This window comes from Procambarus clarkii, chromosome 87, assembly GCF_040958095.1.
Source record: "Procambarus clarkii isolate CNS0578487 chromosome 87, FALCON_Pclarkii_2.0, whole genome shotgun sequence".
Lineage (NCBI taxonomy): Eukaryota > Metazoa > Arthropoda > Malacostraca > Decapoda > Cambaridae > Procambarus > Procambarus clarkii.
Genome location: NC_091236.1, coordinates 7977060 through 8004576, shown reverse-complemented (window position 1 = coordinate 8004576; position 27517 = coordinate 7977060). Strand labels below are relative to the sequence as shown.

The window sequence follows — 27517 nt, the reverse complement described above, 5'->3', positions numbered from 1 at the left end:
TATTCCTGGAATGTCTGTCGTCTTCCGGTCCTTTCTGGGGCTTGCTGGTCCTTCTTGCAGCTTTTCGTTTTTTGGTCCTGTTTCATTTTTTCATGTTGTCTCTTTTCTCCGTGCACTGTCCTGCGCTGCACAGGGTTGCCAGATTGGGCTTCTTGTAGCCCAAATGGGACACTGTGCTGTGTTTCTTTTCGCTCCTTTCTGCTCTTTTCGACTACGGTTAGCGGCTGCCCTGTGTACTCTCATATGAGTTTTGGTTATTACCGTCACTATTTTGTCTATTTTCTAGTCACATTCATGGTTTCTTTCTTCAGCTCGCAAATTCTGGCGACCCACGTCTGGCATCCCAACTGTGCATGCGCCGTGGTTGTTTGTTTTGATAATGGCAGTGTGCATGTGAGCTGGGGTTTTTGCATCCCTCTTTTCTCGGGTACTTCACCTCTCGCTCTTCTCCATTTTCCAGTCCGTACCCGGTAGCTCCTGGAAGTGTTCTGGATTGCTGCTATGGGGCGGATGTGGGGTTTTCCCTATGTATGGGTCTGGGGCTCCTCCGTCGCCTCTACCCTCTTCTCCTGCATGTACGGCTCTGTCTTCTTCCACTGGCAGTGCTCCCAGGATCTTCTCGGCTAAGTTGTGTCATGACACGTTCGTGTCTACGTTCTGCAGGTGAGTTCATGCGGTCTGGCTTCTGTTCGGCCAGGCGCTAGTTAGTGATTTTTGGATACGAATATATGAACATCGGAACATAGGTGACTGCAGCAGGCCTATTGGGCCATACGAGGCCCCCTTCCCCCTCCTGGGGAGGGGGTAGCTGCGCAGACAGCGGTGCGGCGATGTGTGACGTCATGATCGTTTGCTCGTTTCTTTTAGGGGAATTCTATCCACTTGTTCGACTTTTGGTAGCAATAATTTCACCCGAATAGGGGTTTGTTTTGGAATGCTTAACTTTCTGGGTGCCTGACCCGGTCGATGGCATACATAGTATGCTTCCAACCACACGGGGGTTTCTATAGGCCATTACTCCCTGTGCCTCTGAGGGGGGGCCAGGTTCTGGCTCATGGTCCCCGGTAGTCCCACAGAACTCCATATACATGACTGATGCCAAAGTCTGACATTAGCATATCAGCCTAGTAAGCTCCGGGGAGCCTCCGTGTCTCACCCAGAAAATGGCGTTTCATTACATTCAACGCTGGTGTTTTTGCCAGACTTCCCTGGCCTATTGCGACCAAAATATGCCACCTATGATTTTTTTGTTATTTTTTTCTGTGATCAGGGAACACAAATTAACACTTTCATAAGACAAAAGAATTTTTTGGATTTTTTATTTTTTTGGTTGTGCCTGTGAGCGTTCAGGCAAAAAGGCCCTTAGTGGTTTGAGGGTTAAGGTGATTATGGGTGATGAAGTTTAATTAAAATGTATAAATATTAATATTATGACAGGAAAGAGACCGTTATTAAGTTCCAGAGAAAAGACTATTGGAAGCAGGCATCACTGTGTCCAATACAGCTGAAAGGTTAAGATTTAGAAAATCCTTAGGAGCCATCATGAGGGTTCGACACAGCACATCACACAGCAAATGGTAAGGAGTTTTCTACAAGAAGGATACTGCCTCTGGCTGGAATAGGGACTTTGGTGAAAATAAAAAAGCATTTGAGGAAAACCTGTGTCCCCACCAATACAAGTTCATAGTCTTTTCTGTCATCCTACTTCATTCAAATTAAAATTTACGCTACAGAAGATGTGCATCAGCTTGTCCTCAAAAGGTTTTGCAGAGTTGACCACATCTATTTATTGCATGCACAAATAGTTAAAAAAAGATAAGTTTAAATACCTACTAGTTACTAATTAAGTAGCATAGCTTTAAAAGAACATTTTATGTACTTTTAGGAATAAGATATAGAGAAAAGAAAAGCACCAGGTGTACCTTATCCATGCTGATACAAAGACCACTTAAGCACTTGAAGGGCCGTTCAGCAGGACAACTCCTTTTTGCACATACCAATTCATCTGATGCATCAAGACAATTATATGAGCCATCACACAACATCTTTTCAGCAATACATATGCCATAGTCACACTTGAAAGGCCGAGTGTCAGGACAGGTGTGATAGTTGCTACAGAAATCTAGGTCTTCGTCTTCACCCTCTTCACAATCTTTGAAAACTCCATCACATAAGCTCCGATATTCAATACAATTTCCACTTCTGCACCTGTGAGAAAAAAATATAAAGTAATGACATTGTAAACATAACTATGCAGTTTTATCACATGGCAATGATGGAGAAAAGTATTCCTAGGCAGGAATATCTTGTAATACATACAAGCTTATTAGATCAGTATTGTATTGAGAGTGACACATGATAAAGCTGAGTGGGAGGAATTATGAAAAAACCAGCGCAGAATGTCATGAACCGCCATTTTCTGGGTGAGACCCGAAGACCCCCAGAGCTATCCGGCTGATACGGCTGTATAAGCTTTGGGCATCAGTCAATGTACATGGTGTTCTAGGTTTTCCGGGGACCACAAGCCAGAACATGGCCTCATCAGAGAGGTACAAGGAGCAATGGCCTATAAAGACACCTTATATGTAGTTTAGAAGTACTCTATGTCTGCTACTCTATGGACCAACTTTCTGGTGGTCCATCACAACATATTAGTACTATTGACCAAATAGTTACTATAAATACTTTTATTTTAGGAGGATGGGATGAAATAATTATAATGTTCTTCACCTTCAAATGCTTTATTCATCGCTAATGGCCGAGTAGCCTCATATCCCTTTGCCTTAATAACAAAGCTAATGAAAGTGTTCCTTGGTCAAGGTAGTAACTAGTTGTCTTGAACCCCAACACTGTTCTAATTACTATTTGCAACATCCTAGTGTGCTCCAGTAACTATCGGGTATTTGTTATTTTCTCTATCTGATTTGTTAACTATTTTTAAACATGCACACCTTGATGTAGTACTTTTAAATAGATGAATCGTTTCAGGGGTTACTCTGTAATTATATATCGAATCTCTCTCCGTAATGCCTCTCCCTCTTGCCTTGAGTACTGTATAATGAGATTTTAAATTACCTAAAGGGCCTATCTACTGGACAGGGAAAGGATCTACAGAAGCGTGGGTCTTCATCCTCTCCTCCTGGACAAGCTAAGACGCCATCACAAAGGTCCATCAGATCTAAACATAGTGTGCTACTCTGACAACGAGCAACCTTGTCATCGGGGCACGGGTCTGAAAATTTTAAAAACTAAATATTAAAAATAATATCCTGAATAGTGTTCCAATATATTTTCCTAATAATCTTTTTGAAGCTGATTTGATCAGATTGGTAATTGACACAATATTCATCATCTATTGCATAAGATACCACAAAATAGTTTTATATATACTGTATATTCAAGAATAATGAAATCTTTCTTGATGCAGCTAGGTGATTTGAATTTTTTGTGTGTACTATGGCGTACATATATTGTGGTGTACATGTATCATGGTGTAATTACCCAAGTAATTACCTAAGTGTAGTTACAGGATGAGAGCTACACTTGTGATGCCCGTCTTCCCGGTACCCTAATGTGTATCGTAGTGTATACACCATCATGGTGTATGTGTATCATGGTGTACATGTATCATGGTGTATGTGCATCATCGTGTATGTGTATCATGGTATACGTGTATCATCGTGTACATATATCATGGTGTACGTGCATCACTCTGCCCAACTTACTTGACCAGCAATTATCTTCATCAGCACCATTCATGCAGTGAACATGGCCATCACAAACATTGGCAGAAGGCACACATTGTTTTGTGACATCACCACACCAGTGCTGATCCGGACCTTCACAACATCCTGTACGAATAACAATACCTAGGATATATATCCAATACATATATCCTGTTTATAATTACATATAAACCTGCCATGAACCTCCTGTATGCACATTATTAACACAATGTAGGCAACTTTGTATATATATTCAGTAAAGTCAGTGAAGATTTGCATATACATTACAGTGAAATAGTGAATTTTGGTCTCAGATTACATTGTTAGATTAAAATTATTAAAGGTGATGGGATACAAAGGTTATTTATCTATCCAACACAGAATACAGTACGTGTAGGTCAAGAGACTGATGGATGCCTAATACTACTAGGTCAAGAGGCTGGATACTGTATTTTCCAGCATATTGGATGCATGTTGTTGGTCCACTATCAACCATATATGTACAGTATTGTACTGTACTTACATGAACAAACTCATGTTTTCCCTGAAAAACCACATGAAAATCCCTTTTAGTAAATATTTGAAGAACCATAGTGAAAATTAAATTCCACAAAAAAATGTTTGTAAGTTAGATGCATCTTATATGCTGGAAAATATGGTACAGTATATGCTTTAAATAAGTACAGAATACTCACTTCTAAAGATCTTGTCTAAGATGCAGGCGAAGAGTCACAATAACATGGCTAAAGTATGTTGACCAGACCACACACTAGAAGGTGAAGGGACGACGACGTTTCGGTCCGTCCTGGACCATTCTCAAGTCGATTGTCGACTTGAGAATGGTCCAGGACGGACCGAAACGTCGTCGTCCCTTCACCCTTCTAGTGTGTGGTCTGGTCAACATCTTGTCTAAGATCTTGAGAAAAATATAATGATATATTTACAACCTACTAGATCAATGTCGTAACTATAGAATCCTCCTCCTTAGTAGAGTATTATTTTTGCAGACAATGAGTCATATTGAGGGATTTGAATTGGAAAACCACAATATGAATATATTGCCAATATGTGGATAACATATTTGCAATGAACAACTTAGGAGTCTGAAAGAAGCTGCTACTCTACACTGCATCATAAACAGAAGTGCCAGTAGTTAAACCCCTTTCTTGAATTCTCTCATTGATGCTACCATTTAAAGCTTCACTATAATTTTAAGATTTCTCATTGTTGGAGGCAGAAAGCCTGTACATAATTAGGCCTATCAAAGTACCCCTACACCAACTACTGACCTTTTCCAGGATGCAACCCACAACATTTGACTGACACCTGGGTGTCTATTTACTGCAAGATGAACAGATACATTGGATGAAAGGAAATGTGCCAAACTTTCTGTCCTGCCCGAGGACTGAACTGGAGTCCCTCAGTTGTGAGCCGAGGGTACACACCACTGTGCAACAAAGATTTGGAGATACTCTGTTAGTCACTTTCAAACTAAGTTTAGAAGTGAAAATGTGAAGTTAAACATTATGGTGCTTTGACTCCAATCATCTTATCGTTGTCAACAATGTGGAAATGCAGCAACACGGGAGACCAGCAAACCTAACTGGAGCTCTATTTAATAAAATCTCTAATCTTCACTGCCCACTGCCTCGTCAGTAAACAATTGCTCAATATTTTTGTTTTATGGTATGGTCAATGCACATAAGTTTTTTCTTTTAAACAGTATTAGTCAAAAAGAAAAAAGAAAGAAAATATAGAAGAAAAGAAAACATGCCGATAAGCACCATGAAAATACTGTATCATGCAAGAACTTGGTAAAATGATCAGTAATATAATTCTTCTCACCTGGACCTCTGGAGTTAACATTACACTCTAGAAGCTGACACTGGTCATCGAGACACGCAGTGCCTGCACCGCTGCACATGCTGCTGTTAGTGCATTCACTCCCAGCATTGACACACTTTCCTGGGACGTCCTCCACCTGGGGCATACACCCCACAAGTTCTGCATAAAATTTGTTTATATTTTCCAACAAAACCAATGTAAATAAATCTAAAAATCCTTAAATGATAATAGCACATTGTATTTGGAAAATATCTTGTCTTAAAAGATTACCTTGAAAACTTTAAAAGCTATATATTAATAAGCTATAAATATTTGACCTAACAATAGATAGCATTTGCTTCATACACTTATTTTGTCCAAATCTTCTTGAAAAGCAAGACAATAATCTAAAAAGTTTCTTATCTTCCTTAGTATCTCCGTGTGTGTGTGAGAGAGAATGTGGGTGGATGAGTGGATATGTGGATGAGAGTTGACGTGGCCGAGATTGAGTAGGTGTGGGTGAGTGTGTGTGGGTTATAGTGGGTGAATGTGGACTGAGAAGGAAGCTAAGGTCTTGGTTCTCTTCGCTGGAGAAAACAGATCATGCAGTGAATGTGTGTTGTATAAAACCAGTGCGGGTAATTAAAATTTTTGGTCACTCAATTTAAACAGCTTAATATAAATGCATGTTATACGGGTCCCCTGTATACTCTTTAATTGAGGGAAAACAAAAATTATAGCAGCAACTTTCAAATATTCTACAAAAACTACATAGTACACCAAAGTACATTATTAATTACACTAAAGTTTCACTATAACAATCTAATATCTGATTACAAGTGGCCCAGTAAAATGATGTAATGACTGCCTCACCTTCAGTCATGTATTTCATGTACATGACAATAGTCGACCAAATATGAAGGGGAACACGCCAGTGATAAGGCTGTCCATCACCCCGTTTGGAAGCCATCTCCTTCAACCCATCCAGCGGAGCAGGGGTCACTTCTAGGATGAATATCTTCACACCAATTTTCTTTAACTGTTGAGCTCCTATCACATCAGCTCCTTCTGTCCCAAGGGAGCCAAGGACAGGCAAAACTGAGGAGTATATAGATAACCTATATCATCCTCTGTCTAATTTATATTGAGCCTTATATTCATTTTAATTAATATGTGAAAACAATAATGTGACAGTTAGCTTTTCTAAGGAATGCATATCATAAAGATCTCATACTCATTAAAGACAAGCCTACATACCTCAATATTAAAAGTCATATGCAATATTATATAATTTACTGTAAATTGTGAAATGCAATAGAATACTATAGCCATTAACCTTTTCTAACAATTAGTAAATAGTTCCAATATTTTGTAATCTGTGTAGCAATGCATTTTCCATACCATATTGCAGTAGCATATTAATAGTATATTCACTGTGTGTTTTGGGCCAAGGTTAAAGCAGTACTGGTACTGTAAACTTTTACTGCCGATGCTCCAACAACAAGAGGCATAAACAAGAAGCTGATGTTTAAACTCAACAAACTCTCCAAAACACATGTGATGGATCATAAGTTGCTGGGGCAAACAGTGACAAATTCCAGATATGCAGCTACCCTATACTATATGAAGGGGAGACACTCTGTACTCTTCTTCACATAGTTTAGGGTAGCTGTATGAAAGCAGACGAACCTAAATGTGTTAATTACAAAAAAATATACAGTAAAAATAAGAACTTAAATAAAATACAGGATACAAGACACAATCAGATCTTCTTATAGAAGGAAAATAACATGTAAATTATCTGGGAATACAGTAATGATGTCACATGACATGAACTTTAATAGGCATAATGGATAAAACCAAATATATGAGAGGGTGGATTATGAGGACCTTTAAATAAAAGGATTTCATTATAATGCTCTTACTATTCAAATAATTTAAGCTTTCTTGCCTTGAGTACTTCTTGGTACTCAATTTTCCTTTCAACTCTGAAGAGATTTCTGAAATAGAAGGAACACAGAGAACATACAAGGCACAAGGCATGCATTGACATGATAAAGCACTTAATTATTTAGGCCATCTCAAAGAATTCAAAATATACTCTCTAGAAAGAAAATAAGAGAGGCATCACACAATATAATTAATTCACTGTGTCGGGGGACAGGAAGGAAAGTGTATTCATACACGTTTGGCTTTTATCGAGGTCCTCCCTCCAAGGCCGAATTACTGACCCTGCCCATCATACAACCCCACAACAAGTTGACTAACTCCTGAGTACCTACTTACTGCTAGGTGAACAGAGGCATTAGGTGAAAGGAAAGGTGCCCAACCATTTCTGTCCCGCCCGGGATTCAAACCTGGAATTCTTGACTGAGCGTCGAAATTGAACCCAACTGTACTGCCGGGACCCTATATCCTACATGGATATAGGATATATATAGGACCCTATATGCATATACAAGACCCTATATATACATGAAGATACTGGAAGGCTAAATTCCTAATATGGACTGCTAAATACTAACTGCATACTGGAGTGGAAGATATGGTAGAAAGTGCAAAATAGACTCAGTAAAGAGTTAAGGTGCCACTGGTACAATCAGAGAAAACTGTATAAACATTAGAGGGCTATAGCTAATCGACTTGAGAATGGTCCAGGATGGACCGAAACGTTGTTGTCCCTTCACTTTTTAGTGTGTGGTTTGGTCAACAGGGCTATAGCTATTTAATATCCTCCAAACGTATTTACCTTACCTGAATTTACCTGAAGGCCACTAATACGAGTGGCCTCAATGAGGACAGGAAGCCGGTGGCTTGTCAAAGGACCCCTCCTTTGCCCTGATGATCTTTTCAAGCTGTATTTTAAACCAGCAGAGTTTTGGTATTTTCTGATTTGGCGGGTACGCAGTTCCACGGGTTTACAACCCTATTGGTGAAAAAGCATCTCCTGTTTTCTGTCTTACATTGTGGCTTGTTGAGCTTCAACCTGTTGCTCCTCGATCATTCATGTTGCATCTGACCCTTTGAAGAAATTGTCCGGATTAACATCCTCGAAATTGTTCAGTATTTTAAAGGTTTCAATGAGATCCGCCATGTCATGCCTGGTTTGCAGTGTTGTTAGCCCAGTGGTCCTCAACCATTCCTGATACGAGAGATGACTACTCTGGGATGATTTTTGTTGTCCGGTGTTCTGGTATTGCACCTTCTCCAGAGCAGCTATATCTTTCTGAAGATGAGGTCTCCATGCCTGGATGCAATAATCCAGGTGGGGGCGCACCAGAGACTTATACAATTGAACGACTACATTCTTTTCCTTGGATGTACCTAATGTATTAAAAAAAAAATCTATACTAAGGCATGTGATAAGTAGCTTGCCAGTGCAGACTACTTATCACATGCCTCTGTATGACTAACCATCCTGTGTGATGGGGATTTTAGCATCACGTAGCTAGCTTTTTGACACACTGTACACCCCTTCATATAGTCTAGGGTAGCTGCACAAATGCAGATGTACCTAAATGTGAATAAAAAAATTCTTTCCCTTGAAGGTAAAGGTATGCTTGATTATTCCCAGGGTTTGGTTCGCTTATTTTTTACTGCCGCTCCCACTTGTCGTGCAACTTTTAGTGAATGATGGATTCTGACTCCAAGGTCCTTTTCTTCATCTCTCTGTTGTAAGGTAGTGCTGTCAATTTGGTAGTTGTGACATGGATTGTTATGCTCTGGATATTATGACGTGAATATATAAGAAATATTGCAGTAACAAACTTAATCATGTTAAAAAAAGCAACTAGATAAATTCCTGCAAGAAGTGATGGATCAGACAGGTTATAACAGATATGTGAGACTGAGGGCCGCTCCAAGCAACAGCCTGTTATACCAAGCTATCACAAGTCTTTTCTTGTGATAGCTTGTGTGTTTTCATATGTGCATATTGGCTACACTACTTTTCATGCTAGGATGAACTTTGTCCATGTTCAGTTCTCAGCTTTTGCACAGCCCCTGTGTTCAGTTATGGTCCTGTGTTCTTTCATCTTCTCCTTGTATGTCACCACCAGCTTCTGGGTTGCCCTGTTTGCAGGTGGTGGTGGCTTCTGTTCTTCCTTTCCTGCTCCTACGTTTTTTTTTCATTGGGCCAGGAAGTGCTAGGTTTCCCGATCCTGGCTCCAGCCTTTTCTTTGTGTTCCCTTTCAGACGGTATGTTTATGTTTTCGTGCTGTTCCCGTCCTGGTTAGTTCTCTTCATACTTAACTCAGCATCATTCTGCCTTGCTGGGGCTGGGTGCACCACTCCTGCGGGATGCAGCATCACCGTTTTTCGCTTCACGTTTCAGCTCGAGATGCTCGCTTCCTCGTTGGCCTCGGCCTGGGCCCTGGCTCTTCAATTTTCGTCACGTTTTTATCCTTGCTGTTTGCGGCGTCTGTGGTTCGGTGTTTTTCTATGAGCGACTTCTTATTGTCATCCGTTGTTGGACTTGTTGGTCCTTCAGGGGTCTCGGGGGTGTTCCTCCCAGACGGAGCGTGTCTGCTCGCCCGGGTTGGTTCTTTCCCGGCTTGCCGAGTTTGGGTTCCTGGTTTCCTGGCTTAACCTGCCAGTTGGCCCAGTCCTGTTCTCACGGTGACACTTCTCACGAGTCTCGCGTCGGAACCATAGTGTTTCCGATCACCTGACGAGCTCGCTAGCATTGGGAAGTTTTCTGTACGGCAGACGTTCCATCTGGTTCCTTGCTGGCCTAGGTTTCTGGCTCTGCTTGATCGGTGTTCGCACCCGGGGGTTTTCCCGTGGCTCCGCCTCTTCCCATGCTCGTTCCAGTCCGAGGCGGGGCTGGTTCAGTTTACTCATCGAGTCGTCCAGTCTGGTACTTCTGCCTAGAGTCTCTCACCATCTGTTGATGTTCAGGTGGCTTCGTTGATGGTGTCCCACCTGCGTGCTTCGTCTCGGTGGCGGAATGGGGTTTTTTTCTGGCCTTTCCTTTTTCTTTTTGTCTCTTCGTAGGTATGCTGCATTATGTTGGCGTGGTCTTGTCCTTCTCTTGTGGAGGTACAGGTCCGTCATCTTGCCACATACTGTTGCCTTATGTCGTGCAGCGCTGGTGGAGCTGCTCCGGTTTGTTTTCGGTTTTGGTTTCTCTCTGCACCAATTCGCAAGCTGTCTCTTGCGTGGTTCACCTCCGGCTTCTTCATGCACTGCTTGAGCCGTCCTGGTCCTTGGATTGGGTGCTCTGTTCTCTCCTCCTCGGTTTGTTGTGACCCCATCGGTTCTGGTTTGTTTTCTGGGGCTCTTTTCTTGTTGGCATTAGCCTCTGGGGGTCGGGTCAGGGAGCTTCGTGCTCTTCTTCGGTGCAGGGGTTTCTGCTCCTTTGGTCCTTCGTGTTCGGTTGTTCGCTTGCTGCAGTCTCCAGTTTTTCTGGTGAAGACTGTGGTGGCTGCTTTCCCGAGGGGTCCTTGGGTTGTTGATGCTTGGTTGGTCTGGCCAGGGATGCATCATGTGTTGTGTGCGGTTACGGCTCTTCGCCGTTTTTTGCATGCCGCGGCCACTGTGCCCATGATAACGCTTTGAGTTGCTTCAGTTTCCCTTCTTCCCTGTTCCGGGGTGTGTTTCTTTCAGGTCGTCCGCAGGGTGGTTCGGTCCACCCGGCCTGCAGTATCTCTCCATGCCCATGACGTTCGTACGTTCACTGCGTGTTCCTTTGTTGATGTTTCTGGACCTCATTGAGCCTGTGTGGTCTTGAGATGGCGGTTGCAGCCTGTAGTCTCGGCTTCGCGTCGGAGGCAAGCGACGACCGCGTCCCGGGTGTGTCCCTCATGTTTTCGTCTTTTGGTAGGTACTGTAGCTCCTAGGAGCCGACGGTGTCCCCCCCCAGAAACCCAGTGTTGAATGTAATGAAATGCCATTTTTCTGGGTGAGACCCAGACTCTCCCCGTCAACCCTCCCTCCCTCCAGTCGGCGGTTTTTCGCGTGTTTTGATATCCAGCCTCAGAACTGGGATCTTGGGAAGCTGGCGCGAGGGGTCTGGGGCTCTCGGGGGGAGCTGCGCAAATGATGGCACAGTGACGTGGTGACGTCATGCTTGTTAGCTCGTTTTTGTTTGGAGAGTTCTGTCCACTAGTTTGGCTCTCAGTAGCAATTTCTTAACCAAAATAGGGGTTTGTTTTGGGATGCTTATCTTCCTGGGTGCCTGACCCAGTCAATGGCAGACATAGAATGCTTCCAACCACACGGGTGTTTCTATAGGCCATTGCTCCTCGTGCCTATCTGAGGAGGCCAGGTTCTAGCTCGTGGTCCTCGGTAGGCCCAAAGAACTCCATTCACAAGACTGATGCCAAAGTCCGACATTAGCAATATCAGCCTGGATAGCTCCGGGGAGCATCCGGGTCTCACCCAAAAATGGCGTTTCATTACATTCAATGCTTTTTTTTTTTTTTTGCGCCTGTGGGTGTTGAAGGTCAAATAGGCCAGAGCAGCTTAGGGGTTAACAAATAGCAATTTGGAGTTTTGTTTTCATAGAACTTTCCTGGTATATAAAAACATATTACTCATTTTATGCTTTGTCATAATTGGGGACAGGAAGCCTGTTAAGACTTATCTGAATCCCTGCAAACCCCAAACCCCATAAAAAGTAGTTCCAAAGCCCCAAACAACCCCAGAGACTGCACCAGAGAAGGGGCATAGCAGCAAAGTGCAACATCCTAGGAAAGAGTCCAATCTCACAAAATCAAAGATGAATGGGGACCACAACACGTGAACAAGGTACAGCAATATGCTACAGCTTGAGTAGAATATAAAGCTTCAATTATAGATTAAATTTTGAATATTCCTGCCAGAGTTAAAAGTTCTTTGATCAAAATTTATCAATATACTTCATTACTATCATGCTTAATCTATACACAGTTACACTCACACATAAGTTTACAGTTGGCCTTGGATTTCCTAAATTTCTTAAATGCCTCCCTGAGAACTGGTTGAATGCGTGTAGCCCACGTCTGGTGAGACAGATCAGCAAATGCATTTCGCAGAGCACAACGATGGACCCCCTCTCCAAGTGATAACTTGCTGGTAGTATAGTCTGAATATGTAAGCACACTTACTCTGGTGGATTCTGAAATACTATAACATTAAGTTAGAAACATTAATTACGGTACTTCATTAATTAAGAAAAATCATATAAACAAATTTGGATTTTTTTAAGCATGCATACCATCAAACCATCACTGATTCATACAGAAAACTAACGTAAGAACAATAAAAACAAAAATTCATCATTGAATGTAATGACATGCCTCTTTCTGGTGGGTGCCCCGTGATGACCTTCTGACCTAGCCACCCGACTAGCTCCAGGAATCCACCAAAGGAAGCCCTCCACAAAAAGGACAAAGTATCTCATAATAAAAAAAATGACTGGTACTAAATATGTCAAGTTAATTTGAACAAATCTATTAAAGTGAAATCACATGCTCACATGCTATCTGCAATTGTGTGTACCAAGTTAGCTTGGGCTGCAAGGGTCTCGGGAGGTGCATCAGCGGATGAGTGCAGGAAGAAGAGGGTGTCGCATGCACAATCTCCCTCCGCCAACACATCACTCAGGGATGTTGCAATATTACCTATACAGAAATATTATAGACTGCATTATTTTAAGCAAACTAAACATGAAAAATTATACAACAGAAATAGTAATGTACAGTACTTCAGTAAAAATGTGGTTTCACCTTGATACAAAAGCTTTACTGTAATTATATGTTCCAATCATTGGAACAACACACACACACACTCTGAAACACACAGGCTATACAGCAGAGATTACAACTCTGGAACATAATAGGAAAATAAGAAACATATGGTAACATGTGTATCAAAGAAACAACAGCTAACTGAGATATGTGGTATCACTTCATCTCCAGGTGGAGATATGAGAAAGTATTTCTTCTCATATATAGTTGTGGATAAGCAAACATCAAGCACTGAATGCAATGAAACATCTTTTTTTTGGTGGGCTGTCAGTAGTTCCCAGGAGCTTACAAACTGGTGCTACAAAGCATTAAGCAAAGCACCACACTGACCTAACTGAAGCCAGGACCAGAATCTTGCTCTTCCCTCTATGAGGCACATGGGGCTCAGAGACTATAATCAAAACCAATAAAGGTCTACCAGAATGTTTAGGCAAAACAAAACAAGCTACTGCTTGTAGCAAGCGAGGCAAATAATTGTCGCTATTGGTGAACAACCCTGACCTTTATGTATACAGCAGACACCAGATGGTGACTCAGGTCACTTGGGTTTCAACCAGCCACTAAACTTGTTCACAAGTTCTAGTACTGAATCCCAATCATCTCACGGAGAAAGAAGTGATTAAGGCAAAAGCAGTCTCCGTGGTGTAGTGGTAAGACACTCGCCTGGCGTTCCGCGAGCGCTATGTCATGGGTTCGTATCCTGGCCGGGGAGGATTTACTGGGCGCAATTCCTTAACTGTAGCCTCTGTTTAACGCAACAGTAAAATGTGTACTTGGATGAAAAAACGATTCTTCGCGGCAGGGGATCGTATTCCAGGGACCTTAGGATTAAGGACTTGCCCGAAACGCTACGCGTACTAGTGGCTGTACAAGAATGTAGCAACTCTTGTATATATCTCAAAAAAAAAAAAAAAAAAAAAAAAAAAAAAAACAGGGAGCTACTGAAGGCCAACTAGGAAAGGGAATTTCATTACGTTCAATGCTTGATTTCTGGGAGGCCCTCCTGACAGGTACCCGGTGCTTACTTTCAACAGCACCTAAAAATTTCAGAGATGAAAATTTATAGTCATAAACCATTTTGATAAGTCATTCTGCCAATTCATAGAATGTTCAAAATAGTGTTTAAAGGGGAAGGGTTACAAGCCCAACCTTACACACTCTAAATTGAATGATATAGACTAATGGTTAAACTGTAATATGCAGAGAAGTTTTAATAATGTGGTTGAAACACCTACTCCAACCCACACATGTGAAATGAAATGAAATGAAATTGAAGATGACGTTTTGGTCCATCCTAGATTCTTATTAAGTAGTGATATGCTAAGAGTCGAGGATGAACCTAAACATTGTAACTTTTATTTTGTTGTGTGTGTAGGTTGGGTTGTTTATTAAATTTAATAATTTTAAAACAATTATTTACCTAGATTAATAAATGAAACATTACATTATAAACACAAATACAGTATAATAAATATTATATTAATAAATATGCAGTTTTTGTCAAGTATTTGCTAATAAAGTATATATATACAGTAGTGTACTATACTTACTGAGAATTTCATCAGTATGTGGTAAGTCAGCATCTTTCGTGTGAGTAACTCCAGCACTTTCTGAAAAGAAAATATTATAAAGTTCAGTGCTCCTTGTATTTGTACAACTGCAGTTTAACCTTTCTTATGATAGGTGAATTAAATCTAGATGGAAATGTATTTATTAGCAGTACCGCACTGGCAACAGAACAGTGGCCAAGGGACTTGGATGCCAAAAGCCACATATTATACTGTACAGGTACATGTAACTAAAATACAATAGCATATAGGGGTCTTGAAGTAATGTAGTAACAAAGCAATTTTTAAAGAAATTATTAAATCCTTAATGATTTACTGTTTGAAGATGATTTTCAATGTTGCCAACTACTGCAGCAACAGGATTATGTAATCATTGTGACCAGACCACCAATCCGGAGGCGCGAGCTGCCGGGACGTTGATCCTCGGAATCACTGCAAGGTACTGTGTATGTTTTGTGCTCTTACTTTTAGCAATCTATGCTATGTTATATTTTTACAATAACAGACTTGTTACTAGCAAGATTAGAGCTTTCACATCCCATAGCTCATCATAAGCCTTACACTTACTAATTTTCCCTGGAATATGACCTGCCAATCTGTTTACAACCAGGTCTCCAATTACTACTGGCAGACAAATCATTTTAATGAAATGATCCCACAAATGTAATACCAGACAGAATTTTAACACTACTGTTCTTTACTTACCAACAATAACCTTTATGGTATGAGAATGAACTCCAGCTTTATTAGAGGCTTCGCATGTGTAGGTGCCAGCGTGTTGCTTCTGGATAGTATGGAATGCTAGAAGGACTTTACGGTATCCTCGATAGGCATACCCAAGGGCTCCGGTAACCAATTGTTGATTCTGAGAAAAATATATCATCAGCATGTGTCACAATAATAATTTATAACTGCATGTTTAGAATGTGGCTAATTATAGTTGTCGTCAAGTGCACTTGAGCATTTATCTGGTTGGAGAAATTATCAATGCCAGAATTGCCATTACACAGACATGAGAGAAATACTACAACCTGGGAATTTATATTTAGGGACTCATCAGCTACTGCCCTTGGCTGCACACAATGAGCAATCACTACTGAATAAAACAAGACTTGGAGTTTGAAGAAGTTATCAAATAAAATACTAAATGATGAGAGGCAAATAAGGACGGGAACAGTTTGAGTTAATTTGCAGTTATCTTTTACTGTCGAATCAGTAATGAGAGGTATGAGCTTATCAGAGCATTAGTTGTGCTCAAAACGCTATGCATGCTAGTTTCTTAGCTAGTGTACTAATTAATCACTCACATATGTACTCTCACAACCCATTGTACCTTCTTGTATATATATTTAAATAAGTAAAAGAATGTATCCTGATTAAGCCTTAGATGAAGCCTCACATCAATTGATGTTTTCTCTTAGGAAATTTAAGAGCTTTGGGGTCTGTTTATAAATCCATACAATTATGAAGATTTGACATTGCACTATTATTACCACATAAAAGATTATTATTATACATATACAGTAAAGTTATTACAGTAATTATAATAATATTGAAGCATGTGGCAGCATTACACGCAAACATATTCAAGCAAAATATTATATTTTATATAATTTTAAGTATTTTACTTCACTTACCCATATTTATTTGCGTTCCCCCTTACATTCTGCAAGGAAAATGCAATTATATGGGCAAAGTCTTTAAACAAAGTTGAGGAACTGATAATATATTATCAGAATTTAATTATGAAATTCTATACATTCAAAGGAATATGGAATTTATTTAAAACATTAGTTCCATATACGTACAGTATTATATATTTTGAACTGTCATTTGGAAAGAAAATTAAAAAAAAATTATTTTCAAATACAGTATTTCTATAATTCTATATCCCAATGATAAACAGTATATTACTTACTATTAAAGTAGGAGTAACAGGAATGCAGGAGCTTTAAGGTTCCTGATTATAAATGCTATAATTACCTGCAACCTCAACTTAATATTAGTGACTGGTAAACATACTGTACTGTATAGCAAAATGGTGCATTGACGTGAATTTCCAAGAGCCAAAGGAACAATGTTATCTTGAATTATCTTGAGATGATTTCGGGGCTTAGCGTCCCCACGGCCCGGTCCTCGACCAGGCCTCCTTTTTGTTACACAGCCCCAGGAAGCAGCCCGTAGAAGCTGTCTAACTCCCAGGTACCTATTTACTGCTAGGTGAACAGGTGCATCAGGGTGAAAGAAACTCTGCCCATTTGTTTCCGCCTCCACCGGGGATCGAACCCAGAACCTCAGGACTACGAATCCAGAACGCTGTCCACTCAGCTATCAGCTACCCATGGACCAACATGTTGGTGATCCTATTGCATACATACAATACATGTACATGTACAGTATGTAGAGTGCGTGAGAATTACCTTGAGCCAGCGGTACGTAATAGGGTCATCACCAACATGTAGAGTGCGTGAGAATTACCTTGAGCCAGCGGTACGTAATAGGGTCATCACCAACATGTAGAGTGCGTGAGAATTACCTTGAGCCAGCGGTACGTAATAGGATCATCACCAACATGTAGAGTGCGTGAGAATTACCTTGAGCCAGCGGTACGTAATAGGGTCATCACCAACATGTAGAGTGCGTGAGAATTACCTTGAGCCAGCGGTACGTAATAGGGTCATCACCAACATGTAGAGTGCGTGAGAATTACCTTGAGCCAGCGGTACGTAATAGGATCATCACCAACATGTAGAGTGCGTGAGAATTACCTTGAGCCAGCGGTACGTAATAGGGTCATCACCAACGTCTAAAGAGCATTCCACCACGGCAGCTTGCTGGCCTTCTGTTAATCGTAATTCACTATCCTTGGAGCTCAACCGTGGCGGCACTGTGATCCAAAGAATTAAAGTCATTAAAGCCATTGATTCCTCGTGAAAATTCTGACTAGACTACAGCTTTTTTTTTAAATTCCAATTACTGATAAATCGTCAACTGATACATAAAAATAGCAATACAAATTGTCGTATGCAATAACTAATGTAATATAACTCATCTTTAGTAATATATTTCTTAATTATCATCAGGGGATCATATTTATTTAACTACTCATTTATTATTAAGTCATTCCCTATAGCAGTTCTAATTTAAGAGTCTAATTGCTCAGTAACAAGTTATATATTTCAATAAACTTATAGCTCTAAGAGAGGCAGTATTTAATACTGACACGTTGCAGCCAAGGTGTTGATTGGGCCAACCAAGAGGACTAGAAGGGTGCAGGCACCAAGTCCCGCCCACACACCGCCCATCATCCCACACTCACGCCCACACTCACGCCCACACCAACCGGGAGCCTCCTTCCACCCACCGCCGCCCTCGCCTCCACCTGTAAGGCAAGGAGAAAGAGTTACATGACTACTTAACACTTGGAAGAGCTTTGAGGATGGGTTTAGAGCTGGGACACGAGGAGAGGTTAAGAGCTGGGACACGAGGAGAGGTTAAGAGCTGGGACACGAGGAGAGGTTAAGAGCTGGGACACGAGGAGAGGTTAAGAGCTGGTACACGAGGAGAGGTTAAGAGCTTGGACACGAGGAGAGGTTAAGAGCTGGGACACGAGGAGAGATTAAGAGCTGGGACACGAGGAGAGGTTAAGAGCTGGGACACGAGGAAAGGTTAAGAGCTGGGATACGAGGAGAGGTTAAGAGCTGGGACACGAGGAAAGGTTAAGAGCTGGGACACGAGAAGAGGTTAAGAGCTTGGACATGAGGACAGGCTTAAGAGATTTCTTTGTGGATTTTGCATTTCACAATTTTTGTGATTTTTTGGCGTATATATGATAGACACCATAATACAGAATGGGAAAAAAGAGGAGTAAATGTGAGAGGGCGCAGGAAGAGGAGGAGGGTGGTTAATGCAGCGTATCCCCTGGTTGGCTTGTTAATGAGATCATTATAGACACCGTTCTGGTTCTCTGTCGACTTGCCTCTTATTTTATTCTCGTCCTCACCCCCCTCTCTTCCTCTCTTTATTCCCGACCACTCTCACTTATTTGGACTGATGTTGGGGTTAAGGTCCATCAACCTTTGGTCGGTTATTAACGCCTGCATAACAACTACTTCATCAATCACCAAGAATACTTTACTCCTGAACATAACTCAGTTATTGGGTAAACTATGTATGTACACCTCTGTGTGCTCTACATATCCCTAGTATATTTAATGTCAAACACTTAGAAAAGTATGTCCTATATATTAACAGCTATAACCCAGCAAACACATGCTTTCTGCTCCATTATTGTCACTTGTTTTCTGCATTAAAACCTAAGCTAAATTTTGTACACGATTGAATAGACTAAATCTGTCTATTCAATTGAATTCAATCTAAATTTTAGTTTGAATTCTAAATCTGTGGCAGTAGGAAGTGGCCACAAGGAGAGATCATTACGCTTGATCTCTGATTTGGAATAAAAAAAAATTTAGGTTTACAATTAGAAATTATGATATATTTATTTATTTATTTATATACAAGAAGGTATATTGGGTTGATGAGAGTACATAGCATGGTGTGTTTACCTTCTTGTAAAGCCACTAGTACACACAGCGTTTCGGGCAGATTAGATTAGATATATTATATTAAATTTACATGCTCTCCTGAGAATATCTTTAAATAGTTGTAACTATTTCCGAAAGGTCTGCTGGAATGGATTAATTTATGGAAACTCTTTGACGCTGTAACAAGCGTATTTTAAAAATGTGAATCTGTAGGTTAATATTCTGAGGACATTTCTGAAGTCAGTAATTTCGCTCGTCTCAAAGAGGGCAACATCAATAGTCCAATTTAGAGTATAAAAACCTAACCATTGGTTTCGCATTATCTGCCCACGCTGTTCTCATTGTCCACAGCTCTTTGCAATGTGTTGCTCTTTCAAAAATAATCTTTGGCTCATTGCATGTCTTTTTCGTTTGCTAATCTCTTCCAATTTAAATTTATTTCGTTTTTAAGTAAAACTGCTGTTCGTATCCAGCCGGAAGGCTGTTAACATCGGTAAAGGAGGCTTGCTACCTGCTTGATGGGGTTTTGGGAGTTCTATTCCCCAAGCCCGGCCCTGGGGCCAGATTCACGAAGCAGTTACGCAAGCACTTATGAACCTGTACATCTTTTCTCAGTCTTTGGCGGCTTTGTTTCCAATTATTAAACAGTTAATGAGCTCCCAAGCACCAGGAGACTGTTTATAACAATAACAACAGTTGAATGGGAAGTTTTCATGCTTGTAAAGTTTTAAATAAATGTAACCAAAGCCGTCAAAGATTGAGGAAAGATGTACACGTTCGTAAGTGCTTTCGTGAATCTGGCCCCTGATTTGTGAGAGCTTGGTCCAACAGGCTGTTGTTTTGGGGCGGCCCGCAGGCTTGCTGTACTCTCAATAGACGCTACTCGTTAATTCGATTAAGACAATATATCTCGAAGCACTTGACAATGTGTAAACAACAAGGATTTATTTAAGATCTCAACATTCTTACCTATAAGCAGACCCTCAGTTGTCCTAGTCAGTCACACCCAGATAATCGACAGACAGCTATAGAAAAACGAAGTATTACCAAAAGAAGGTGCCAAGATAGCGAAAATAGGAGATAATTTTAATTTATCAACAGCTTCTGGATGGACTGAATGACTTTTCTATCAGTGTCCAGAGGACTAGACTAGCCTTCCTGACTCCAAATAAATTTTGTTTAATCCCAGCAAAGCGTCTGGAAGCCTGGTCTTAATAAATGCGGCTGGGCGTCATCCGTATGAGACAACCACACCAATATATGCCATGAGGCACCATGATTAAATTCTTGAGTGCATTCTGAAATTTGGCGCTGCCTCTTTTATTATTAAAGTATATTCAACCCAAGCGTCACATCCGTTTCATAATCGTAGTCTCTGCTTGTGAGAACATAAATCTCACAATAGGCATTTATATTTTAAGGGCACTTTCAAGGGCATTCAATGTTTGCTGTAAAACGTTGAATGAGAGTATGGTTCAATCACAGGCGATGTAGGAGTGTAACCTATTATGAAACATTACTAGTTACAATTTTCTCCTTTCTCCCTCTCGGTCACCCTTCAATCTCCGGAGTGGTCAAAGGGGTTGGGCACTGTTCCTTCACCCTGTTCTTGTTCCTTTTGCCTGCAAGAAGATCAAGTGCGACTTCCAGCTCAGTTCGTTGTCAATAACTACACAAAGTGGCGGGTGTGAGGACAGTTAAGACTGTCCCGTTAATTGCTAAAATTCTCGCCGGAAAATTGTTCCAGAGTCTGCGCAATGTCATACAGGAAGTCTTGCTAATATCAAGAAAAAGTCTGTTGACTGCAACGCACTGGTGAAGTTTGCTTAATTCAACATTTCCTGTGCTGTTAAGGAAGTCTCAATCTTTGCCTGTGATATCGAAAGTTGTGTCGTCGGCAGAAAGTTCGGCATTTACCACTGTCAAAACTTTTGCAAGAGTAACCTAATTGGAACATCTAGACCTGTGAATTGTCTTCTTAGGAGGAAGAGAAGGGTGAAGAAAATGAAGAGATGCAGGAGCAGGGGCGGAGTACCCAGCACCAGACATGCCTCACCCACATACATTGTACTTGACAGCCTAGTGTTGCTTCGTACCCCAGTTTTTCAGGAGCAGTACCTGCCAAGCTCCCACCTACGTGCTCCTGCACGTAGGTGGAGAGACCTTGCTGAGAAGCGTAAAGGTTGATGGCACCAACCGAAGTGCGTAGAACATGCCATTCTTGTACCATAATTCCGTTTCTGTATCGCCTTCTTATGTGTATTTTAAAAACAAAATTATTATTATTAAGATGGTGTTTAAGTCAGAGTTTACTTGTATTTCCAGAGGTAATTTATCGTAGGGTTGTTGTTGTTAAAGATTCGCTACCTGGAACAGAAAGTTCCAAGTAACACGGGTTATGGTGAGCCCGTAGCCTATCGTAGGGGTGTGTTGGCGCCACAGGAGCCGGCATCTCATGGTAAGAGGTGTGGATGGTAGACTGGGGGAGCCATACACACTACCCCCTCCCCTACCCAAAGACCAAGCCCCCTCACCATCCATGAATGTAAACAGGTCAATGATGACGGATTATAGTGATGAATAGTGATAGATTAATCATATCGAATGGTGACAGATTAATTATATCGAATGGTTGTGATGAACGATAATGATGAATACAAATTGAAAGCCATGTATCGTAAATTAATAAAGTGGTCTACAAGTAAACTGTCAACAAATTTGTTTACTGATGAACAAATTAATCACGCATCTGGCGCCGTAACGACGTGGTAATTGACACAACTATTACTCTTTAAGTTAACATTCGCGAAGGGTTACAATTTCTGCTCGACTTTCTTACCATTATCAAACTGGAGGGAAAAGGCTGTGTGGCCCAGCAGGACCACAGGCTTAAATGACCACAGGGATTAAAATGTTCCAAGAGAAGAGAGGAGCTGGAGTGAACCAAGCAAAGAGATGTAGCCCACTTCAAGTACGTCTGGACGCGTTGGGACGTCACAGTAGTCCTGAATGAGCATAGTGTTTTGCGTCAAAAGGGGCGGTGCATGTTCCCATCACTGCCACCATTGTTTTGCGTCAAAGGGGGCAGGGCATGCTCCTATCACTGCCACCATTGTTTTGCGTCAAAGGAGGCGGGGCATGTTCCCATCACTGCCACTATTGTTTTGCGTCAAAGGGGGCAGGGCACGCTCCCATCACTGCCACCATTGTTTTGCGTCAAAGGGGGCGGGGCACGCTCCCATCACTGTTACCATTGTTTTGCGTCAAAGGAGGCGGTGCACGCTCCTATCACTGCCACCATTGTTTTGCGTCAAAGGAGGCGGGGCATGTTCCCATCACTGCCACCATTGTTTTGCGTCAAAGGGGGCAGGGCACGCTCCTATCACTGCCAGCTAGTGTGTAGTGTCAACCTGTTGCATGTGCAATATCTGGAACTCTTGTTTATTTGTACTTATTTTCCATTGGTTTTCAAAGTTGTTTATGAATTCAATTGCTAGAAGCGACTTTGATGAGCCAGGCTGGGATATTTTTTGGGTGACATCGTCAGGCTATGTGATGTATTCTCAGTGTTGGGGATGGGGCAGGTCAAGTGTATATATGATGAAGAGCGTAGGTGAAAAATAGCTTCCTGATCAGGTAGCCTTTGGAGGTGTTCATCAAGTTCTGTTTTGAACACCTTGAAAGTTCAGCTAGTTGTGCCCTTTATGTTTAAAGACGGAGAGGGGTTATGTATGTTCATCCTGTGAGCCACACTGGTGCATCACGCAGGCCACAGTGGGGTTATGAAACTAATATATCTACCAGCAAGGTAAACATCACTTTACGTTCGTGGAAACTCTGTACCCTACTCCAGAGGGGTAGGGGAGGGGGGCGGGCAGGGAGCGGACGGAGAGGGATGGTGTAGAGCAGTGTAAAGGTTGGATACTGCCTTGGCGTATACCTCGTCCCCAGCGCCAGGGTATACCTGGTACTAGGAACCTGGAGTTAGGCAACCAGTGCGGGATGCTTCACGAGGAAGGGCAGCAGTTGCCTGGGCCGGGTCCACCATCACCCCAAACACACTCCCTGGCCCTAACAACACCATTCACTATCACAGTTGTTTGGACAAAACTGAAATAGCAATGCTAGTACATTTAGCATTATTATTATTATTATTATTATTTAAACAATAAGAGAGAGAGACGAGGATTATGTCATCCAGTGTATTGCTCGGTTGTATCAGTTTCTGGAGGTAGACCACAGCCTACCCCAGACGCTGCCTCCCCCTAGTGTCCACCCCCAAGGGGGATACACCACACACACACACACACACACACACACACACACACAAGAAACTTTTAAAGCTACGCAGCATGTGAGGGAACCCACAAGAATGAGAGGCAACGATGAACCAGCGAGACTCGACCTGGTCTTCACTCTGAACGACTCCGACATAAGGGAAATTGGTTTCGAGGCCCCAGTAGGAATGAGCGACCACAGTGTACTGACGTTTGAGTATCTGGTTGAAGAAGGGTTAATGGACTCGAGGAGGGGAACTGAAAACAAAAGGCTGGCATTCCATAAGGGAAACTATGAGGAGATAAGAAACTTCCTAACAGATATAACATGGGAAACAGTGCTTGGGGGAAAGACGGCCCCAAGACATGATGGACTACATCATGCAGAAGTGTAAGGAGGCAGCAGACAAGTTTGTCCCGGTCCAAAAGGAAAACAATGAAATGGTTTAATCAGAGATGTTAGCTAGCAAAACAACGTACATTAAGGCCGTGGAGAAACTATAGAAATAACAGGACACCTGAGAGCAGAGAAGATACCAGAGTGCCAGGAATGAATATGTCACGATGAGAAGAGAGGCAGAAGGGCAATACGAAAATGACATCGCAAGGAAGGCAAAGCTCGACTTAAATTGCTGCACAGCCACATCAGGAGAAAAAACAACAGTGAAGGAACAGGTAACGAAACTGAGGATAGCGACAGACAGATTCACTACAAACGACAAGGAGGTATGTGAGGAACTGAATAATAAATTCCAGGAGGTCTTCATATTAAAGCAAGGAGAAGTTCCAGAGATAAGAGAGGGACTAGTTAATCAATCAACACTAGAAGAGTTTGGGATTACCACTGGGGATGTTATATTGAGGTTATCTTGGGATGATTTCGGGGCTTAGCATCCCCACGGCCCGGTCCTCGACCAGGCCTCCTTTTTGTTATACACACCCAGGAAGTAGCCTGTAGCAGCTGTCTAACATCCAGGTACCTATTTACTGCTAGTTCTAAGTTCTGAGGGTTCCGGGTTCGATCCCCGGTGGAGGCGGAAACAAATGGCCAGAGTTTTTTAACCCTGATGCTCCTGTTACCTAGCAGTAAATAAGTACCTAGAAGTTAAACAGCTGCTACGGGCTGCATTCTGAGGATGTGAGGATGTGTGTATGTGTGTGTGTGTGTGTGTGTGTGTGTGTGTGTGTGTGTGTGTGTGTGTGTGTGTGTGTGTGTGTGTGTGTGTGTGTGTGTGTGTGAGAGAGAGAGAGAGAGAGAGAGAGAGAGAGAGAGAGAGAGAGAGAGAGAGAGAGAGAGAGAGAGAGAGAGAGAGAGAGAGAGAGAGAAATATAAGTATTAGATATGATAGTGAAAATTGGCTCGAGTCAGTACATTAGACAACCAACGGTTACAAAGGCGGGGTCCAAGAGCTAACAGCTCGATCCTGCAGGCACAAATAATAAATACACACACACACACACACCCGCTCAAATATCTAATGGAAAATACTGAAGAGTAACAAAGATAAAGTTACCAGAACATCTTGACAGGATTAGATTTGTAAATTAAAGACAAACATAACCTGAGGAACACTGAAATGGTTGAGAGAGAGAGTACTTAGACGAGAAACTTGAGTCACAGTGAGGAGGCCTGGTCAGAGACTGGGCCGCGCAGGGACATTGATCCTCGGAACCACCACCACCACATGGTAACCACAAGGTAACAAATACCTCATTCCCCCCCCCCAAGACCTCTCTCTCCTAACATTCCAGCCTAAGGAGAAATAAAAATATATATAACTTGCCCTTATTTGCATATCAATTCGGTCACTCTGCCTTCCCAGCGTCCACTTTACCTTCTCTTCCCTCCTACCCACCTCCACCTTACCCTTCCCTACCCACCACCACGCACCGCTCAACACATCCCCCCCCCCCTCCCCTAATGCCTACCCTTCACCCTATACCTTTCACTGGAGGTTGCTGGTATCAGGCGGGTCCGTGGACTAGGCCTGCGGGCCAATATGTAAAGATTATGAGGCTTACCGACGCAGCCAGAGCTTATCTGGGTCGTACTACGGAGCTGTGGAGCTCCGCAATACGACCTAAACTACAGGTTGGGACTAGTGGTAATCACTCCGACTGTCTATGGAACAGCGAATGTCTGTATAACACACAATACACCCACACGCTAAATTAACGCAGTCGCCAAAGGAGGCGAGGACACTCCTGTAGTTAAAACAAGCGGGTTTATTCCTCTTGGTCGTCAAAATAAGCGGGTTTATTCCCTCTAGTTGTCAAAACAAGCGGGTTTATTCCCTCTAGTCGTCAAAATAAGCGGGTTTATTCCCTCTAGTTGTCAAAACAAGCGGGTTTATTCCCTCTAGTCGTCAAAATAAGCGGGTTTATTCCCTCTAGTTGTCAAAACAAGCGGGTTTATTCCCTCTAGTCGTCAAAATAAGCGGGTTTATTCCCTCTAGTTGTCAAAATAAGCGGGTTTATTCCCTCTAGTCGTCAAAATAAGCGGGTTTATTCCTCTTGGTCGTCAAAACAAGCGGGTTTATTCCTCTTGGTCGTCAAAACAAGCGGGTTTATTCTTTCTAGTCAACAAAATAATTGGTCCCCCACTCCCACGGTCAAAACACATGCCCCCCCCCCACTCCCACAGTCAAAACAAGATAACACTTCCACAGTGTTATCACCTCTCTGGCTCCTCGTGTCTCTGAACTCCAACTTTTCAGAAAGAAAAATTACGAATGAACAGAACTGCCAACGAATTATTATTATTATTATTATTATTAAATTCATACACACAGGAACTACCACATTTGCTTGGATGTAAGACGTACCTTATTTACAAATATTATTACAAATGATTTTCAAGTGGGTTTTGTCGGGGGAAAACACATGATGTTGTGCATGAGGCTACAGCGTATGTTGTGTTGGTGTTGGGCCGCATGCGTCCCATCCCCCCCCCCCCCCCCCCGTCAAATGTGGTAGTTCCCACCATCACCTATAAACCCAGAAGCAATAAAAGCCACACAAATAAAAATAAAACGCCACAAAAAATGATAACTTCTAAACAACCCTCTCAATAAACAAAGTACAAACTCTCCCTGAAAAAGATAAAAAAATAAGTAATTGAAAATAAAAAGTAGCAGAGTTTACACTCCCCCCTATATAGGGAGCCGGTCGGCCAAGCGGACAGCACGCTGGACTTGTGATCCTGTGGTCCTGGGTTCGATCCCAGGCGCCGGCGAGAAACAATGGGCAGAGTTTCTTTCACCCTATGCCCCTGTTACCTAGCAGTAAAATAGGTACCTGGGTGTTAGTCAGCTGTCACGGGCTGCTTCCTGGGGGGTGGAGGCCTGGTCGAGGACCGGGCCGCGGGGACACTAAAGCCCCGAAATCATCTCAAGATAACCTCAAGATAACCCCCACCCCATCCACTAGACCTTCAGCGAGTTAGCACCACACGGGTTATGGATAAAGCATGAACTCAATAATACCATTTAATTCACATGGGTCATCGGGGAATTGAACTCGTATCTTCAAAACCCTCTCGTAGCTCTCCCAACCAGACCAGGCCGCCGTGCTCTTATGGCTGTTATCGCAAAGGTGCCCTACTTATTACGATAAATGATAACGAGACAAAAACACAACTATAACCACTTGAAGTGGTCGGTACAGCCAATGCCTCGCCTCTTGCAGATTGGAGTTCGATCCTCGATGATCCAAGCGATTGGGCACCGTTCTTTCCCGCCGAGTTCTCATATATAGCCCAAACCGGCTTAGCGCGCTCTCATAACAAAAGCGCAACAGCGTGAAATGTGGTCCAAGTAATTAGCCTTTCCTAGCTCAAGTTACTTG

The 27517-nt window shown here is 42.1% G+C and overlaps 1 protein-coding gene across 3 annotated transcripts in view; it reads right to left on the bottom strand.

The window, feature by feature from the left end:
- Nucleotides 1-27517, bottom strand: part of LOC123747075 (vitellogenin receptor) — a 222334-nt gene that overhangs the window by 14273 nt on the left and 180544 nt on the right. For 2 of the 3 annotated variants that reach the window (XM_045729073.2, XM_045729072.2), the window contains 11 exons: nt 18071-18229; nt 17616-17734; nt 15553-15712; nt 14830-14889; nt 13009-13153; nt 12451-12656; nt 6423-6647; nt 5571-5729; nt 3726-3851; nt 3076-3232; nt 1923-2208 (listed from right to left, as the gene is read on the bottom strand). In XM_045729073.2, coding sequence (XP_045585029.2) covers nt 1923-2208; nt 3076-3232; nt 3726-3851; nt 5571-5729; nt 6423-6647; nt 12451-12656; nt 13009-13153; nt 14830-14889; nt 15553-15712; nt 17616-17734; nt 18071-18155 — 1728 coding nt within the window. In that variant the 5' untranslated portion in view covers nt 18156-18229. The remainder of the gene's footprint in view (nt 1-1922; nt 2209-3075; nt 3233-3725; nt 3852-5570; nt 5730-6422; nt 6648-12450; nt 12657-13008; nt 13154-14829; nt 14890-15552; nt 15713-17615; nt 17735-18070; nt 18230-27517) is intronic. The other variant, XM_045729075.2, reaches the window with a different exon arrangement.